The sequence below is a fragment of the Aulonocara stuartgranti genome, assembly GCF_965226115.1.
Source record: "Aulonocara stuartgranti genome assembly, chromosome: 18".
Lineage (NCBI taxonomy): Eukaryota > Metazoa > Chordata > Actinopteri > Cichliformes > Cichlidae > Aulonocara > Aulonocara stuartgranti.
This window is the reverse complement of record NC_138954.1, coordinates 28351260-28372540: the sequence shown is the minus strand read 5'-3', so window position 1 is coordinate 28372540 and position 21281 is coordinate 28351260. Positions and strand designations below refer to the sequence as shown.

The window sequence follows — 21281 nt, the reverse complement described above, 5'->3', positions numbered from 1 at the left end:
CCGACGATATAATTGATGCGAGACAAAATACAACTCCACAACATTACTAGCGCAAAAAGACAACCTTCCATTTATTTTCACTTAAACAAGAAGCTGGTTTTTATGTACATTAAAAGCTTTATAAAAAATGTAACAGTGCAAATGCAAATTCCTTGCTGAAAGTTTAACCAAAAGGCATTTCCAGTAGAAATGGGCTGACATATCCTGAGCATAACCATGTATAATATCCACTGAAGTTAAAAAGAGGTGCTTTGCAACATTAAACTGCAGTGTGCAGTACATATTTTTCGGACCATAAGGTGCACGGGATTATAAGGCACATTAAGCGAAACAAAGCAGTCAGATAAATCAAACTTTATTAAACTCATTCTTCTTGCTTCCTCCACTTCTGTACCATTGATTTATTAATGAATGAATTCTGCTATTCCCATGTTGTTGCAGTATATTAATGACTAACCTCGTATTGTGGATGGATTATCTCAGTTGTTCTCCTGACTGAAGTTTGGTCCGTTTACAGAATCCTGCCATGCGATTGCATTTGTCTCTAGCTATCAGGAACTTTAACGTTAACTTTTATAAGTGGAAAAGTGTTAGTGTTCGTCCTCCAGCTTCACTGTTTATGTTATGCTAACATAGCTGTGTCGCTAGCAGTCAGGTAGCACATCATTATATACCAACTAGCCCAACTTCAGTAACCCTACAAACGTCACTGCTGTTTAGTTTCCTGTCTTCATTTATGTTGGACGTGATAGCAGAGCTGTACGTTTGAATTTTTCCAGAAATCTCTGTCAGAACATGCTATATCATGCTTAGGTAACTAGCGAAACTAGCAAGCTAACTTCCGCTAGCTTCCTGCTAACTTCTAACTCCGTTAAATGTAATAAATTTTGTTTTCATGGATGCCTGGAAGTTAAACTTCATAGTTTCACCTGGTTAAGCAGCAATGCTGATCGTTTTATTAAAGATGAAAGAATTTAGACAGTTTTTAACTCTCAGTGATGCTGCAGTGTTCCTTTGACCTGAAGAATACGGAGTTTAGGACCCAGATTACTCCCAGAAGAGCATCTTAGTCCGACAAATACGACAATAACGACGGCCGCTTGCATGTTCTGCAAAAAAATGTGCTTTGTCGTGTATCTGACCGACAAACACCAAACCAGTTCCACATCAATGAAGTTGCACCATTTTTACAAACCAATTCTGGTTCATCTGTTTCACTCAACAATCGGCCATGTGCGTATGAAAACAAAGGCACTGCGCATGCGCGTTTTACTCATATTCTATCGCGATATTTCATTTTCCTATCGTTGCCTAACATTATACCAGTATTACCGTGAACGGTATAATATGGCCCAGCCCTAACTTGAAGTAATCATTTTCTGTATGGTTTTATTATGTTTTTATGTTATTATGTTATGGTTTTTATTATGTATGCCCACTCTTCTTAACATCATTGCTTCATAGGCCAGAACAGCATTTCTGTCAAGTTCAAGTTTAAACTTTGACTTGATTGTGAGACCCAACTTTAGACAAGGTTTTGCTGTCAGACAGACGGCCTCACATTTGACTCTAGAATATTTTAGTATAGAAGAGACTCAAGGCAAGTTCCTACAAATTTGCAAATCAAGCCCAAATCATCACCCCTCCACCAACGTGGGTGAAAACTGGTATGAGATTTTTGTGCTGATATGCTGTGTTTAGTTTTCACAAAACATGGTGCTAAGCATTACAGTCAAACATCTCCACTTTGGTCTCACCTGTCCAAAGGACATTGTTTTAGAAGCTTTGTGGTTTGTTCAGATGTCCTATGTTTTTACTTAATTATTAATTGAATAAGCAATGATCAATAACGTTATATCTTCTACTTTAGACTGAATTGTTTATTTCATTCTCAAATGCTTTTATGTTGAATAGTAACAAGTTGATTAAATAAAGAGACAAAGAGATATACAAATAAATTTATATTCATTCAAACTTTTCAGAGTGATGTCTGAGGTTAATTCTGAATAGTAATGAGCAGTGATTGTGTCTTTTTGTTCACAAACACACTGCTCATTTATAAATGCTGTAGCTTTAAGAGCAACCTCCCCAAAACCAGTCCAGTCCAACCAGTATGGCAACAACTGAAGTCAAAAATCCAGAACATCTGGCTTCATCCTGAAAGAAACCCAGTGGGTCATTGGTGCAAGCTGTTATCAAAAGATACAGTGGGTAAAATAAGTATTGAACATGCCACAATATTTTAGGTAAACATCCAAGACCCATCCAATCCACACAAGTAAAGTAATCAAACCACATATATCCATAAACTAAGTTATGTTTAATAATGAGAAATCACACGGGAAAAAAGTATTGAACACACAAAGAAAGGGAGATGGGAAATGGCATGACACCAGCTGACATCTATTGGAAATTAGAAAGTAACCCTGCCACTTAGTGCACATTTATATCAGCTGGTTCAGTCCCAACTGATATAAAAAGGTGTCTCATTACCAAGGTGTCACATAAGAAACATCTCTTGATGCATAAAACCAATAAGCTCCCTCGAGATATTTGCAACCGTATTGCTGCAAAATATACTGATGGCATAGGTTACAGAAGAATTTGCACTGTTGGAGCCATAATCCTGAAGTGGAAAGAACATTATTTCACCATAAAGGCTTTGTGGAGCCTTAACCGACCTCACCTGGAAGGGTGCCCCAGTGGACAAAGTAGTGCCAGGTGGCGTTTGTGCGGGGGAAGGAGGGTCTCTGTGGGGAACCCAGATGCCTAACTTATCCCTCTTTTTTTATTCTTCAGACTGATGCCCCAAACACAGGGCTGGGGGGCGTTTTGTTCCAGTGGTGTACATCAGCATGAAACCTGTCAGAGCAGGGGGGCAGGTACAGCACTGTAGAGAAGGAAGGCCTGGCCATCCACTGTCAGTCAACTATCTTTGTTATTACCTCTTGCCCTTTCATCCTCTTTTCGGATCATGCCTTGCTGCAATGGCTCAACCGCATGGATGCGGTGGTATCTGGCTCACCAGCATTTTAAGTTCAAAGTGGTCCAGGTGGTCACAGGGTGGGGTTGGGATAGACTAGGCCGGTAGTTCGTAAGAGATTACAGGATGACCCCAATCTCAGCAACAGGACCACTCTCAGCACTGACCAAGTTTGTTTGCTCTTGGAACTGTGTTCATTCCACATATTTCACATACAAGGGTGAGTACTACAGGCAGAAAGATGGGTGTGCCATGGGTTTCCCAGTTTCATCCATTGTGGCCAACACTTACATGGAAAAAGTGGAAAAGAGGGCTCTGTTATCCTACCTGGGAACACCAAGTTATTGGTTCAGGTATTCGTTTGGCTCTCGGCAAAGGCAGTCGCACTTTTCTCCTCTCCTCCTTCCCCTTATCTTCCCTGCTTAGCCTCTGTGTCCTTGTCTTGTCTCGTGTGTATTACTTTCCCTGGAACACTCTCTCTCAGTCTGTTCTCTAAAACCTATAAGAGAATTATGGATTTGATCAACTGGTCTCTGAATGCTATTGACACCCTTTTCTCAACGAGAAGTCTGGGCTCGGGAGAGCCTGAGTGCCCTGGAGGGACTTTCCCTGCCGGATACACGATGGACGGGTGGCAGACATGGAGGGTCGTGTGCCTGGCGGGACTGTCGATCGAGGACGCTGAAGATATCTACCTATTCGGAACCACGATAACAGGGTTCTTGCTGATCGGAGCTGGCTTGGCCCTGGTTTATCGGAGAATTAAGAAAGCTGAACCGGCTGTTCAAACCCCCCCAAGGCTGCCCGCTGGGATTGAAACGATGGGACGAGGCGCAACTTCTCAGAATGGGCTCACAGAGTGCAGCATGGTTAAGATCTTGGAGAGGCTTACGGCTGCCGTGAATACTTAGAATAACACCTCTGAGCAAAAGTTGGATTACATCTTGGAACAGCTCACTGCGGTCGTGAGGTCTCAGAATCTGCTCTTTGAGCATAAGAGTGACAAGACCACGGAACGCAAGTTTGATAACATCATGGAGAAACTCGCGGTTTCCCAACGGGAGATTGAGAGACCAGTGTTGGAGTGTTAAAGAACAGCTTTGAAATTCTCATGAGCTGCTCGCATAAAAGAAAAATCAACAACATCAACATCATAATGCGGACACCCCTTCGGCGCCAGCTGTGGGCTCAAGACGAGCTGAACAAAAACTCCCTGATAACGACTGTGTGTTGACTATTCTTCCCACTCTATGCAAGGCCACCTGGGTTGGCTGATAGACTGTTTACTTAGCCTGATAGGGCAAAGGACACATATACACTTACACTGATAAGTACTCACACATCCCCCCTCCCCTTCCAATGCCTTCGATGCTTGTTGCCTCCTGGGAACACGAGGCGGGTCTGGGCCCGCGCTGGAGAGTCAGCGCAGTGGCAGGATGGCTGCTGTGTTGCCTGGGATTACTCCTCATCCCCTACCCAACCTTGTTGCTGGTCACGTGCTCTATAATGTTGTACTGTGGACAACCAAGGTACACTTCAACTGCGAGAGACAGAATGTGAAAAAAAAATCCATGAATCCACATGGTAGGATTTGTAAAGAATTTATTCGTAAATCAGGGTGGAAAATAAGTATTTGGTCACCTCAAACAAGGAAAATCTCTGGCTCTCACAGACCTGTAACATCTTCTGTAAGAAGCGTTTCTGTCCCCCACTCGTTACCTTTATGAATGGCACCTGTTTGAACTCATCATCTGTATAAAAGACACCTGTCCACAGCCTCAAACAGTCAGACTCCAAACTCCGCCATGGCCAAGACCAAAGAGCTTTCGAAGGACACCAGGAAAAGTATTGTAGACCTGCACCAGACTGGGAAGAGTGAATCTACAATAGGCAAGCAGCTTGGTGTGAAAAAATCAACTGTGGGAGCAATCATCAGAAAATGGAAGACATACAAGACCACTGATAATCTCCCTCGATCTGGGGCTCCACGCAAGATCTCATCCCGTGGGGTCAAAATGATCATGAGAACGGTGAGCAAAGATCCCGGGACCTGGTGAATGACCTGCAGAGAGCTGGGACCAAAGTAACAAAGGTCACCATCAGTAACACACTACAACGGCAGGGAATCAAATCCCGCAGTGCCAGACGTGTTCCGCTGCTGAAGCCAGTGCATGTCCAGGCCCGTCTGAAGTTTGCCAGAGAGCACATGGATGATACAGCAGAGGATTGGGAGAATGTCATGTGGTCAGATGAAACCAAAGTAGAACTTTTTGGTATAAACTCAACTCGTCGTGTTTGGAGGAAGAAGAATACTGAGTTGCATCCCAAGAACACCATACCTACTGTGAAGCATGGGGGTGGAAACATCATGCTATGGGGCTGTTTTTCTGCCAAGGGGACAGGACGACTGATCCGTGTTAAGGACAGAATGAATGGGGCCATGTATCGTGAGATTTTGAGCCAAAACCTGCTTCCATCAGTGAGAACTTTGAAGATGAAACGAGGCTGGGTCTTCCAACATGACAATGATCCAAAACACACCGCCCGGGCAACAAAGGAGTGGCTCCGTAAGAAGCATTTGAAAGTCCTGGAGTGGCCTAGCCAGTCTCCAGACCTCAACCCCATAGAAAATCTGTGGCGGGAGTTGAAAGTCCGTGTTGCTCGGCGACAGCCCCAAAACATCACTGCTCTCGAGAAGATCTGCATGGAGGAATGGGCCAAAATACCAGCTACTGTGTGTGCAAACCTGGTAAAGACCTATAGTAAACGTTTGACCTCTGTTGTTGCCAACAAAGGTTATGTTACAAAGTATTGAGTTGTATTTTTGTTATTGACCAAATACTTATTTTCCACCCTGATTTACGAATAAATTCTTTACAAATCCTACCATGTGGATTCATGGATTTTTTTTTCACATTCTGTCTCTCACAGTTGAAGTGTACCTCTGGTGCAAATTACTGACCTCTGTCATCATTTTAGGTGGGGGAACTTGCACAATCGGTGGCTGGCTAAATACTTTTTTGCCCCACTGTATGTGCTTTCTGTGTAGAGGAGTTTTTTTGTTTCCTGTTCTCATGCTGTCCTCCTATAGCCCAGCATGAGCAGAGGTCTCTTTTTTTCCTCTTGTACTTTCCCATTGTAGTGTATATTTCAGTGTTTTTTTCTGTAATGCAACCGCTCTCTGACTTGTATCCCCATGTGATGTCTGTGTTGTCTGTGTATGGTCGGGGGGCGGGTTCATTCCACTGCAGGGCAACCTGCCACTGCATGTGGCGAATAAAATTTGAACTTGAACTTGAACTTAAAATCTGGGTGAAAATCAAATCTCAGGATGTGCCACAAGTAAATAATCAGTGGACAAACGCATCAAGTTCACCAGGGAGGATGTGAAAAATGACAGGCTACCCCAGGGGTCGGCAACCTGCGGCTCCGGAGTTGCATGCGGCTCTTTAGTCCTTATAGTGTGGCTTCGCGTGGTTTGGGAAAATAAATTAGAAGTAATTAGCTGAAGTGTATTTTATTTATGTTAGTTATTTTTTTTAACTTGTAGATCTAAATTGGAAGATTATTGCGACATTGAAATATAAAAATAAAATTATATTTTATTATTTTGTTCATCGCTCAAAATAAGCGTCACACTCGCAGAAGCCGGTGTACCCGCCGAAACGCCGTGCAATTATCGAGACTTTCAGCCCCAGGTAGGCCAGTTATGGATCTTCGGATCCACATTATGTCAGCAGCTATTCTCCACCATGAACTATGTTAAAAACAAACACCGCTCACGCCTCACAGATGAAAGCTTACAGTCCTGAGTAAAGATGAAAGTACAGCCCTGATTTGCAGACGCTGTGCGCAGAGGTTCAGGAGCAGAAGTCGCATTGTAAACATACCACGGCAGACCCGACGATGTTTCCATGAACATGCTTTTCAGCATCTCTTTATTGACCACTTTTCACACATGGTTGCTGTACGCATACAGCCAGCTGTAGCTTTTCAGCTCACAGCCCGACACATACCAACAACAGCATAGATAGCACAGACGTTAAGGCGGCGAGGCGTGATTGCGGGTGCCGCTCAGGTGCGTCCGCCTCCCCTGCAGCGGTGCTGCAGACCACGCCCCGCCACACACAGGTAAAATACATATTTAGGCAGTATTTTTCATCTTTTAGCAGCATAGTGCTTTTTTTCCAATTATTTTTTTAAAAGTCAGGTCAAGGCTCCCATAGTACCGGTATGTCAATGTCAAAAAGTATTTGCGGCTCCCAGTGTTTTCTTTTGTGTGGAAACCGGGTCCAAGTGGCTCTTTGGGTCTTAAAGGTTGCTGACCCCTGGGCTACCCTGTCAGTAATGGGGGACATTTAAAGTTGATGTGTACCGATGCATACGGATCAGTATTTAAGGTTTGACTCTCATCATCCACTGGAGCATAAACTGGGTGTCATCAGGACGCTACAACACAGAGCGAACACCATCCGCACAGATACAGCGGCCAGCAAAGCCGAAAAACATCATATCAATAAGACCCTGAGTAAATGTGGTTATCCCAGCTGGGCATTTGTCAAAGCTGGGAAAGCTCATAGAGAATGCTCCAAGTGATCCAGGAGAGAGGACAACTGCTGCCTAAGCAAAAACCTCTAGTGATCCCATGTGTCAGGAGTATCAGAATAGCTGAGACACATTTTCTCTAAACACCAGGTCTCTGTGGCTTTCAAACCCCAAAATGTGCTGCTTCAAAAGTTGGTCCACCCACAAAAAGAGTAATATAGTGTACGCTGTTAAGTGCCAGGAGGATTGCCAGGATTTATACATCGGGGAAACCAAACAACCTCTGGCTAAGCGGATGGCACAACACAGAAGAGCCACCTCGTCAGGCCAGGACTCTGCAGTCTATTTACACCTACTGGTTTGAGTGGGGAGTCAAGGAAGCCATTTATTTCAAAAGGGAAAGACCATTTCTGAATCAAGGAGGGGGCCTAAGGGCACATCTTTCATTATCCTACAATGCTGTGATTGCAGCCATTCTCCAGGTCTCGCTGTACTCCTGGTCATTGATCAATGGTCATGACAATTTGCATATTAATGATTATGGGGGCACTGTTAGTCAGTGGTGCTAGTGTCACTGATTATGCAAATATCATATAGGAAAAATGGCAGATTAGGTTGGGTAAAAGACCAAAGGTTGAGGCACACAACGATGTGTGCCACTGGTAAAGTTTCTGGGCTGCCCTTCCTCATAACAGCCATCCCTCAAGATTTTCTCCATTTAAAGCAATGGATTATCAGGGATTGTAACATCTAGTCCCTTTTACTGAATTAAAAAAAAAAATTCTAGCACAACTATAACCCATATTCATAAAAATACTTTTAGTAATAATACTTTACTGGCCCAAGTGCCCCTTCTAACATAAGGCTGGATGGAAAGGAAGTGTCTGGATTTCATTAAGTTTAATGACAATGCTTCACCTCTCATCCAGGAGGCTTCTTCAGTTCAAAAACAAAATTAAGAGGTTTGTTCTCCTATGTTAATGTCAGAGGTCTGAGGAGAATGGTCAAACTGCTTTGAGCTGGTAGGAAGCGAACAATAACTGGAATATCCATTTATTACAAACAAGGTAGAAGAGCATCTCTGAATGCATAACTCATCACATCTTAAAGAAGATCACACAGTACAGTACAGAGTACAATTTGAATAGAAAATGACTGGAAAATGTTGTCTACATTATTGAGACATGCAGAAATTCAGATAATAGGATCAGAATTTAATGTAAACAACATTAAGGCATGGATCCATCCTGCCATGTGTAATAAGCTCAGGCTGGTGATATAATGTGTGGAGGATATACAATGTACAATGTGTACCACATAAAATCTATAGACTTCAAGTCAGTGTTGATTTTACACACACTCCAGCCACTTTATGAGGAACAAGTTACTAGTACCAGGTTGGACCACCTTGCCTTCAAACACTTTTAATTCTTTATGGCATTGATTCAACAAGGAAACATTCCTCTGATATATATAACCACATATATATCAGTTTTGTGACATGGCACATTATCTTGCTGGAAGCAGCTATTGGAAACTGGGTACACTATGGTCATAAAGGGATGGACCAACATCTATGCAGAATATATAGTCACTTACTTCTCCTGTCTTCACCATTCTAATTCTTGATTTGAACTTTAGCAGCCCGTCTTTGCCATGTTGTTGCCATGTGATTGGCTGATTTGACATTTGTGTTACAATCAGCTGGGTAGGTGTACTTACTCTACACGTAGGAGACTGCAAATAGATAGACAGTGTTCTGAATCTGTTAACTGGGTATAATTCTGTCAATTCTTGGGAGTAATAGCCATACATAGTATTGAAAACTACAATTTGAATATGGCCATTACGTATTTAAATGTAGGTTTTGCAAATGTATGTAACAGCTGCAGTGGAGCAGTGTATACAACTTGAGTAAACCTTAAGTGTGCTGACACGGCATAAAGCGAACAATCCTTTAGTTTCACCTTAGTTACAGTTTTATTCACTGACCTCTTCAGTGTTCACACATACGTTATAAACTGTATGATCATTCCTGATTACAAGCAAACGCTCTTTATTACATTACCCAACAACACCTCTTCAAAATCAGATTCTGAGCCAGAGCATTACTCTTTCTCTGCTTTTTTGGGTCAGCTTTTTTACAGGAGTGAGGAGAAAGAGCAGAACTTCCCCAGATTAAAGACCAGCACCCAGCGAATGCTTAAGCCTTTATTTACTGTATAATTTTTGCTTTCCTTCACAGTTTTACTGTGTTCACAGTCTTTTGCAGCTAGTACAGTGTCTCCTATAATACACACAAAGTAACTGTGATACATGTTATACATTAATTACGTCACGCAGTCATCATATATTTTTTTAAATTGAGTTTATTCCCTTTAAAGATGCACTTTGGGATTCATTCCCTTGATCACACTGGACTAAATTCTCATTACAGACACAATGAGAATTAGATTTCCTAAAATAAAACTAGAAAATGCACATTAGGCCCTGAACACATATAAGAAGTCAAGGAGAAAAAGCATATTTTCACCTCTAATTAGGTATGTTGACAGAGGTCAGCTTCAGTGTTCTGGATAGATTTAAGCAGAAAGGTCTGACTCTTGCGGTTCAAACTGCTGGTTTGAGAGAAACTTAGGTCTGTTAACTTAAAAAATGTAAATAAACTGCAAATGAAGGCACCACTTTATCACTCCGCTCTGTTCAGTGCTTACTACTAACTCAGAGATGCTTTAGCCTGATGATTTTAGATTTAAAGCAGCAGATTTAAAATCAGAAATTGTGTTTATGTGTGTGTGTAATGACTTTTGAAAGAGCCCTGAATGTGGTGACATGACAGCAGTTCAGTATGTTCAGGTAAAAAAAAATTTAAATAATGAGCTCCGTGTGCTAAAAAGATAATATAGCTGGGTTAAAGATTAACAGTCACTGTATGAGTCGGCGCTGCAGCTCTTTTGTTTTTCAGACCTTCACCATCAAGCTCAAAATGACAGACTTTGGAGAGATTCTAAGGAACATTGGGGAATTTGGATTATTCCAGAAGATCACTCTAATTGCACTTTGCTTTCCAAACTTTGTTCAGACTTTTCTCTATGCCAGTTTTGTTTTCATCCAATCAGATCCAGACAGACACTGCAGCACAGACTGGATCCTCAGTGCTGCTCCTAACCTGACCTCAGAGGAGCAGCTCAACCTGACCGTGCCTCGGGAGGAGGATGGGACCTTCAGCAAGTGTGAGATGTTTGTCCCAGTGAGCTGGGACATTGATACTATCAGAGAGTACAGACTCAATGAGACCACAGGGTGCCAGGATGGATGGGTGTATGGGAACATGCTCTACAAAGCCACCATAGTCACTGATGTAAGTGAAATTTGTTGTTCAGTAGATCTCTCACCTCCATGAAACATTACATTAATTATTTTTTTTGTTTTATTATTGTTATTGTTATTATTATTATATTTATTTGTTTTCACAGTTTGATCTAGTGTGTGGCCAGGCCAGCTTGGTGGAAGTGATTCAAGCAGTATTCATGGCTGGAGTTCTTGTTGGTTCCCTCATGTTTGGACCTTTTGCTGAATCGTAAGTGTGCTCCTTGCAGTAGTTCATGGTTCCTTTTGCACCGAAATACAGAAATATGGCAGCTTTTTACGGAAAGGCAAGCGAATACAGTCCCTCCACTCCAATACACACACACATGAAAACATCTTCCTCCATTATTTTGCAACTTCACAAGCTCAGTCATATCAGATTAAAAAATATTGTTTGCACTAACAGTCTACACTGTACATAAACATCTTCATCTTTCTGCACTCCTTCCTGGCTGAAAAATTGTAAAATATTAATACTTCTACAGTTAAATAAATAAATATCTGCTATATTACCAAAAATAATTTACCATTAGCTGAAAAAGATGAGTGACTGAGAAATGTTTCAAACCATTCCTTTAGGAAAAGAAGCAAATCTTGAAAATACCTCTATACACATAAACCTTTATTACTGTATAATTGTGCATAAAATATTACAAGTCAAAACAATTATTCATATTTATTCTGCAGAAAACTGCATTAAATGGATGAGTTCAAAAAAACAGGCCTTTTCAAAAAAGTATATTAAAATTTCCACGCTCTGTATTCTCTACATCACATGTGTTGGTCACGTTCGCAAACAGAAACCCACCTGTTACACAGATAAAGCATTGAAGCTCATTTGCTTGGTAATGCTTACTATGTTTCCATACAGAGTGTAAATTGTAATTGACCTCAAAGCAGTAAAAGCAGAGCCAGCAGCAGCTTGCCTCCCATGCTGGTTTTTCATCAGGTTACTGTCAGACCAGCTGTTTGCACACGTGCATAGCACCAGAAACCATAGCACATCTTACCAAGCTGAGGTCATTGTTAATGGAAGCCAGACGCAGCTGTAAAGCAGAGAGAGCCACAGTTTCTATGAGCAGTAAACAAGCAGAGCTTTCAGTGACAATAGGCAACTGCAGCCACAAGAGGCAAACAGTTGAGGAGCTTTATGACAAGCACTGTCATAAAGCTCCATGCATCCATCATGTCTGAGATGAAAAGTGAGTGACTGCTTTACTTTGGTACATTTTATTTATGTCTATTTTTAGGACAAGCAGAGCTTGCCTTGGTTGTCCTGACAGTGCATCACTGCTATAATTTTACACTGAATGAATAACTTTTGTCTGTTAACACATTCACAAAACAAATGTCTCTTTTAATTTGTTAGGTTTGATACCTTAGCAACAGCTTATCAAATAAATATTTTCACTAACTTCAAAAATAAATACTAATTTTGAGTCATATGCTTTGATTTGCGAATCTAATAAACCTGTATTTTTTTCCCAATGAAACACAGAAAATATATTAAATTAATGCTATTTTAAGGAAAATATTTGCTCATTTTGCATTTGACTGCAACAACACATTTGAAAAACTTATTTTCGGCATTGCACAGAGATATCTCCAGATTCTCTGAATCTTACATTCTGACTATGAGCTGACAGTTACCAAATAAATATTATAATGTTTCTATAAAATGAATGTTCCACAATTGTGTTGGATTAGACTTAGAATGGAATCTATTATGTGTATTTCATAAATCAATAAATAATTTAAGTATGTACTCTATTGCCTTATGTTAATACTTTAATGCAGTCCGTTAAAATGCCGCTTCCCTGCATATATACCAAAACTGCACATGCAATCATGTAAATAAGTTTGAGGGGACTCTGTGCAGTTCTGTGTGCGCCCGATGATTCAGCAGCCTGCAGAACCATCTTGAGGAGATAACTTGAAGAAACGTCTGTGTAGGTTTCCAGCCATCCAGCTCATAGTAACATAGTAATCATAGTGACCTTTATCTTAGTGACCTATTTATTTTTATTGTGGCTGGGTTTAAAGTGCACTGGGATGCACTGGGATGCACTGAGATGTCGTGCTTATAGAAGGTTCTCAAGAAGTGCACATCCCAGTGTCCTTCAGACCCATGCACACACTCAGACAAAAACTGGTTCATTCCAAGGACAAAACTCCCAAACCCAAACTAAACAACATAGTGTGTGCTGTGCAGTGCAGCAAGGAGTGCTCAGACCTCTACACAGGAAAAACCACAGAGCCACTTGACAAACCCATGGCACAACATAGAAGAGCCACCTCTACTGGACGAGACTGAGCTGTACATCTGCATCTAAAGGACCAAGACACATGGTTTGAAAGAGGAGTGAAAGAAGCCACCTATGTCCACTGTGAATGACCATCTTTGAACAGAGGGGGTGGCTTACTGCACCAATTCTCTGCTAGCTACAATCCAGTTTTGAGATCCCTTCCCAGGTGCCTTAATGCCAACTCAAATCTTGCGTCAGTTGATCTCAATAGGTCACATGATAGGATGAGGCAAGGTCTCACATGGTTTCATCCAAAACCTCTGCTGATAATGACACCACACTCTTTTTTACACCTCAGCTCATTTGCTGAGGCACGTGATCAATAATGGGTCAACGACCCCCTTAATTGACAACTCCTACTAAGGCCTAAAATCTGGGACTCTCCACCATTCGCTCTTAGAACTGAAGAAGAGAGGTCAAACATCAGGTTGAGGTCTGGACTGGGCCATTGCAGCACCTTGATTCTTTTCTTTTTCAGTCATTCTGTTGTAGATTTGCTTCTGTGCTTGGGATCATTGTTGTGTTGCATGACTATTTCAGCCAAGCTTTAGCTGTTGGACAGCTGTTGCCCTCCCGTTTGACTCAAGAATGCTTTGGTATGGAGAAAGATTCATGGTTGTATCAACGATTGCAAGATGGCCAAATGCTGTGGCTACAAAACAATCATCGTCACTCCTCCACCGCTGTGCTTGACAGTTCGTACGAGGTGTTTGTGCATGTGTGCTGTGTTTTTGTTTTGTTTTGTTTTGTTTTGTTTTGTTTTGTTTTGTTTTGTTTTGTTTTGTTTTGTTTTGTTTTGTTTTGTTTTTTTGGGGGGGGGGGGGTGTAGACAGTAGACAGGATAGACCGTTATGAAGCGCCTTGAGGCGACTTTTGTTGTGGTTTGGCGCTATATAAATAAAATTGAATTGAATTGAATTGAATTGAACGGGAAAGAGAGAAGGGGAAAAGGGGAAGACATGCAGCAAGGTCACCCTCAAAGGTCACACTCAAACCCAGGCTGCTGTATTTTTAGCCATAAGACAACCAGTGTGCTAAACTGCCTCCTGTTTCAAAGGTCTTGTAGTTTTATTCAAATATAACTTTGCAAATATAAGAAGCTTATCTCTTAGCTCTGGTTCCCTACCATAGTGGTTTTATTTCTTCATTCAGCTGCCCCTGTCAAGCAGTGTAAGTAATTTAATGTTGTGTTCTGTGTGTTTTATGTGTAATTTATTAGTTTGTTTTTATATGTTGCATATTTGTGTTGTTTGCATGCTTTTATTCTAGTCACTCATGACCCTCTCCAATTAAAGGAATGTCTTGTACCTCTATAGGCCAGTAAAAAACTCGAGATATGGCCAGTACAGCGAGAGACTCCAACATGACTGCACAGAGTCCCATAAAAAACTATTTTTACATGATTGCATTACTGTTATCTCTGTAATGATGCTACATTAACCAGCAGCTCTTGTGATTTAGTGTGCTTAGTATCATAACAGAAGCTAATGTATCTCTGTGTGTTTGTCTTGGTGTTTCAGGTTCGGCCGCAAACGAGCAACTCAGATTCCAGCAGTTCTGTTGTCTGTATTCACCGTGACAACAGCTCTCTGTCCCAACGTCTACTTATATTTAGTATCTCTGTTTCTGGTGGGATTTGGAGCTGGAGGATATCGAGTCAACAGCATCATACTATGTATGAAGAGTACACTAACTTTGCACAAACTTTGCAACTAACAATCGTTGTAACTGTAAAATAATCTGCCACTTGTTCTCTCAATAGCTAAGATGATGTTCTTGTAATGTTTTAGAGGTCCAGCAAGGCTGTACTGATCTGATATTTTCCAAATTTTTTCCAATTTTCCAATTTTCTCAAATTTTCCATTTACACTTTCTACTTCCACCTCTTCCCATTTATTATTTTTATTGTTACTTTTATCTTACTGTTGCCTTTGTGACCGTTTTACATATTTACATTTACATACGAGACAAAAGATGTACTCTGCTGGCTCTCGGAGGAGGCGGACGCACTTTTTCTCCTCTCCTCTCCCTTATCTTCCCTGCTTAGTTCTTATGTCCTTGTCTAGTCTCGTGTTTTTTGTATTACTTTCCCTGGTAAACTGGTCTCTGAATGCTATTGACACCCTTTTCTCAATGAGAAGTCTGGGCTCGGGAGAGCCCGAGTGCCCTGGAGGGACTTTCCCCGCTGGATACACGATGGACGGGTGGCAGACATGGAGGGTCATGTGCCTGGCGGGACTGTCAATCAAGGACGCTGAAGATATCTACGTATTCGGAACCATGATAACAGGGTTCTTGCTGATCGGAGCTGGCTTATCAGAGAATTAAGAAAGCGGAACTGGCTGTTCAAACCCCCCCAAGGCTGCCCGCTGGGATTGAAATGATGGGACGAGGCGCAACTTCTCAGAATGGGCTCACTGACTGCAGCATGGATAAGATCTTGGAGAAGCTTGTGGCTGCCGTGAATACTCAGAACAACACCTCTGAGTAGAAGTTGGATTACATCTTGGAACAGCTGACTGCAGTCGTGAGTTTTCAGAATCTGCTCTTTGAGCAAAAGAATGACAGGACCAGGGAACTGAAGGTTAATAACATCATGGAGAAACTCGCGGCTATCCAACGGGAGATTGAGAGACCAGTGTCGGAGTGTTAAAGAACAGCTTGAAATTCTCATGAGTTGTTGCAAATGAAAAATTACCATCATAATCCGGCTACCCCTTCGGCGCCAGCTGTGGGCTCAAGGCTGAAGCTGAACAAAAACTCCCTGATAACGACTGTGTTGAGTCTGTTCCTTCTCATTCCATGCAAGGCCACCTGGGTTGGCTGGAAGACTGTTTACTTAGCCTGGCAGGGCGAAGGACACTGTCTCAGCTGAACTATAGACACGCACACACATACATATACTGATACTGATAAGCACTCACTGACGCATCACCCTCCCTACCCGGATCCAACGCCACCTCCAACGCTTACCTCCCCTCTGATGTGGACATCGGGTCAGCTGGAGGCGCAGTCGAAGATTGCAGCGGTCCCAGATCAGATGTACACACTGGAACACTTTCCCATGTCCCATCATCCCATGTCTGTGTTTATTGTGCTATGGTGTGTTGATATCTGTGCATTCCTGCAATATCCTTTTGTGTTACACCTTTCGATGTTTTTTTCCTCGCTACCTAGCCTGACCTGTCTCCCCAATGTGATGTTTGTGTATTGTATGTACGGTCAGCAAGGTCTGTCATCTCGGTTGTGGGCAAAAGACCTGCAACTGACAAATAAAGGCTATCTCATCTCATCATCATCTCATCATCATAATCAGTTTCTAAACATAAAGATGTTGGACAAAGGACAAAGACACATTTATGTAATTTTGTGTCCACCTTTCTACAGGGGGTTTTGTCTTCAACTAAACACATACTTGAGAAACTCTTGGGTTGTTGTTGGTTGGTTTGGGTCATTATCCATTCACACTGAGATGTTCTGTCTGATTAGGTATAAAACAGTAATAGAAAAATATATGTACAGTCAGCCGAGATATTCATAGCAGCTGATGTGCAATGTTTTTACTTATTTTTGTTGTTATGTATTTATTTTGTTCCATTTGAGCTGAGGTCTTAATCTAAAATAAACAAACAATTAACATATTTTCCTTATTGCAGCCACTGAATGGATTGGGACGTCCAAAAGATCATGGGGAGCTTGTGTGACTCAGCTGTTTAGTGCAATTGGAGAGTGCGTCCTCGCTGGTATGATCTATGGCATCCGAAACTGGAGACTGGCTCAGCTGATCACAGCAGTTCCGCTTGCAGTGCTTATTATCTACATATGGTGTGTATTTCACTCTATTTATTGAGTTATTTATACATTTCAAAATGTCTGTTTGTTTGAAGTTCAATTTTCTTCCTATCAGGTTTATTCCAGAGTCAGCCAGGTGGCTGTTAAGCAGAGGCAGAAAAGAAGAAGCCAAACAGCTCATTGTCAAAGCAGCAGCCATTAACAAACACCCTGTGTCAGAGTCTCTTCTGGACAAGGTAGTGAATCACATTCATCAGGGAAGTTTTCAAGAACATCGATGGCACCTGTAAAATACCTCAAAATAAGTGTGTTATATTCAGAGATGGGCAGTAACGGGTTACTGTAATCTGATTACTTTTTCAAGCAATAAGTAAAGAAAGGGATTTCTATTGCAAAAAAAAGTAATTCGATTTCTGTTACTTTCCCATAAGCACGCTGCGTTACTAAACAGTGATTTTATTTGTGAGAGCGTCTCACGACATTGACGTGCGAGCGTACGACGTCCGTTGCAGCAACAGACATGTGTAGATCAACAATGCGAGCTAGAGTACGACCGTGCAGCGTTTAAAGCGTGGATGTCCTGACATTACTTTTAGCTTCATTCCATAAAAAATGACAAAAACATTAGCGACCACTGTTCACTCTGCGTGGGAAGACAACTTCTTTCTACAGCGAAAAATTAAACTTCAAATCTGTGCAAGCACCGAGCACCCTGCCACAGGAGTGTGAAATTCACAGAGAAATCCCCAGATCCCCCCACTGACATGACCGCTGCAGCACTGGCCAAACCTCCACCGGCCCCACTCCTGCTAAACAGGTGACAATCGATTTAAGAACGACAGGACTTAGTGCTGCCGAACCTTTGACTTTATTTATTTCTTGCTGTTTTTTACTTGCATCTATTTGAAAGAGTAAGTGTAAACACAAACAATTATTTCATTTTACATGCTGGAATATGCAGAAAATAGGTTTAAAAGTTAAACAATTTATTCAAATCAAAGACTGTTGCATATAATTTAATTTTTGCTTGATGCAATGTGCATAAAGTTAAAAGATTAAAACTAATAAAACAAGTTTTAAAAAGAGAATTTTTTCATTTGATTCCATTTTTTATGATGGATTATGCAGAAAAAGTAGAACAGGGCCGAAAGGTCTATTGCTTTATAATGTATTGAGGTTGTGTATCATGTTTTTAACAAGTAACTAAGTAATAGAGTAACTAATTACTTTTGAAAATAAGTAATCAGCAAAGTAACGGAATTACTTTCTTGGAGAAGTAGTCAGTAATTAGTAACTAATTACTATTTTCAAGTAAATTGACCAACACTGGTTAGATTTGGTACCATGCCTGGTATTCTTTTAATTATTTTTCAATAAAGTTTGCACAGGCTTTCTTATAATGGACTTTTATGCCATTTTCATCAAGATGGCAATAACCTCTGGCTACTAAAGAGTCAGTCCTCCACTATTACTCATGCAAATGGTGGTGGTGGTGTGTCTAAAGGTTTTTAAGCTCTGCCTCTGCCCCTCCACCCAGTGACATTAAACTGTCCCTGGTGTTTTTTGCGTAATGTTGCTAATCAAATAAACAAATTGAGTAAGGAAAGTAGAGTCATGAATAGAGAAGACATTATGTTCATTATTCAACATATTAAGGACAAGAGATATGGATTTAGGCAACACAGTGACTCTGTATGTTCTGCCCGTGTCTGTTTGACTTCCTCCCACAGTCTAAAGACATGCATGTTAGGGTAATTGCTCACTCTAAATTTGCAGAAGGTGTAAACGGTGTTGATGTCGATGGGTTAGGCCTAGAGTGGTGACCTGATCAATGTGTATTTGGTTTTTTTTGTGCTAAATTTGCTAAAAGAAATTCTACCTTGATTCAAAGTAATACCACTGGAGGCATAACAAATCTCCATTATTATCAGTAGTATTAAAATGGTGTTACGATAAACATTATGTCTCCCACAGATTGAAGTGAATAACTCTGTGAATAACGAAGGAATAAAAATCATCTTCAAATCATCACTGCTGACCAGATATTTCTTTATTATAATACTGTCATGGTAAGTTCAACATCTATAGTGAGGTTAATACATTAAAGGGAAATATTTCAATGCAAAAACATGTCGCTGTTTTTAAATCGTAAGATTTTGACTTTTGAATTTGATGTTTTGATGATTAAATGGCCATTCATAAATGTGTTATAAATGGTTCATGATACAGGACTTTTGTGTCTGATTAAATGTGTTTCTCTTCTCTTTTAAAGGTTTTCCGTGAACCTTTCCATCTACAGTTTGTACTTAGACATGGAAAGCTTTGGTTTGAGCATCTTTGTAACCCAACTCCTTTATGGTGTTTTTGAAGTACCATCTGTTTTACTCTCCATGTGGCTGCTGGATATTTTTGGGAGGAAAATATTATTCATAGCAACCCTTCTGATCGGAGGAGTCTCTTCCATACTTATCCTCGCTGTTCCTGATAGTAAAAGCTTTGTTATATCACAAAATACATTTTATTTTTGTCTGATTATCATGTTTATGTTCACTTTTATTAATTATTTATTTCATTATGTCAGGTTACGCCATTTCTGTCACATCTTTAGCTGTTGCGTCTCGTTTTTTCTTGATATGGGCTGGCTCTATTTGTATGGTCTTTATGCAGGAGTTGTTTCCAACATCGGTTAGGTAAGCAGTCACAGTTTTTATTCATGTTTGTGAACAACTTGTGTGAAAAGAACGCTGAAAAAAAAAGACCAACTTAGTGAGTATACCTTTTGTCTTCCTGTTTCAGACAAACAGCCACATCTTTAGGATCCATATCAGCAAGATTAGGTGGATTACTGGCTCCACTGCTGAACTTGTTGGCCATGTACCACTCGGTCATACCCATCACAGTCTTCAGCTGCCTTACGTTGATAGGTGGATTTCTCGGCTTCTTGCTTCCCGAAACCAAAAGAAAAGAGCTTCCTGAGACGACTGAAGAGGCTGAGCGCAATGGGTATCAGTGTTTAACTACTGCAGCATCTCAAACATGTTATTTTGTCAATGATCGTTTCTTCATCTGTTTCTGTTTTATGTCTTTCAGACAAGTTAGTCCCACAAGAAGAACAACTACCAGTCCACATTCATATTCAACCAAGATGTAGATGTTTGTGTACGGATTTCATCTTTACAAATATGTGATGTATTTAAATGAACCACAACCTCAGTCATCATGTTCTATAGACGTCCCTGGTTCTGGACTCAGGGTCTGAAGATACATCTGAGGAGACCGCAGTCTTAATAAGTTATCATTTTGTTAACACTTTAGTTTTTAGACAGTGTAACTTTGGCTAACTTTCTGCAGTACAAAGAACCAAGTGTAATAATAAGTGATTAAATAAACACTGTTTCCATCACCTTGAAAAAATTAAACACTATTCCCACTACTTGTTTCCCATTAACTGCTGCAGCATCACATTCTGAAAGCAACCCTGCTGTTATTCTATCATGTGTTTAACTTTGTGAAGGTGAATCTTAATCCAAACTATGATCTTTTCATAAATGTCACCAAGTAGTTTGTGTGCATAATTATAATTATAATAATCATTCTCAGCATTAGAAACTATTTTGGGTGATTATTTTGAAATATTGTGCAAACACATGACCAGTGAAAAGACCTGAAGGAGCAACAATCACTCATTGCTCACTACATGATGGGAAGGTCCCAGCAACCTAGCCCTTCTGCATCATAGCTAAGTGAAGGCTCAGTGTCACCTGATCCAGCCTTAACTATGAGCTGCATCAAAAAGGAATGTTTTAATGCTAAGTAGAGAGGGTGTGTGTCTGCTGAATGCAAACTGGGAGCTGGTTCCACAGAATAGCGGCCTGAAAGCTAAAGGCACTGCCTCCCATTCTGCTTTATGTCCTAGGAGCCACAAGTAGGCCAGTAGTATGAGGGCAAAGTGCTCTATTGGGATGGTGTGGTAGTATGAGGTCTTTAAGATTACTTAAGACCGATTCTCTAGTCCCTGTCAGTACTCTCACTGCTCACTGCAGCACTTTGTTTCCCGAAGCCAACTGATGGCTTTTTAGGAGACCCTGATAACTTACTGATGTAAGTTACTTCTAGTCCAGCCTAGAAGTAATAAATTAATGAACTAGTTTTTCATCATCACTCTTAAAGAGGATCTTTCTAATTTTAGAGGTATTGCACAAATCACTGCATTACTGCAGTTTAAACTAATTGGTGTGTGTAATCTGGATTCATGGATATGTAAAGCTGGTATCATTGGCATAATA

General features: G+C 40.8%; 1 protein-coding gene across 1 annotated transcript; it reads left to right on the top strand.

Annotated features, from left to right (window-relative positions):
- Positions 1–10514: 10514 nt before the first annotated feature.
- Positions 10515–20267, top strand: LOC309693198 (solute carrier family 22 member 13-like; the record flags this gene model as incomplete). The annotated part of the gene is made up of 10 exons (XM_082512217.1): positions 10515–10889; positions 11005–11108; positions 14724–14878; positions 16860–17028; positions 17111–17231; positions 18970–19064; positions 19268–19482; positions 19577–19685; positions 19792–19998; positions 20086–20267. 10 exons carry the CDS (start codon positions 10515–10517, stop codon positions 20144–20146), a joined length of 1611 nt encoding a protein of 536 aa, XP_082368343.1. The 3' UTR covers positions 20147–20267.
- Positions 20268–21281: the final 1014 nt, after the last annotated feature.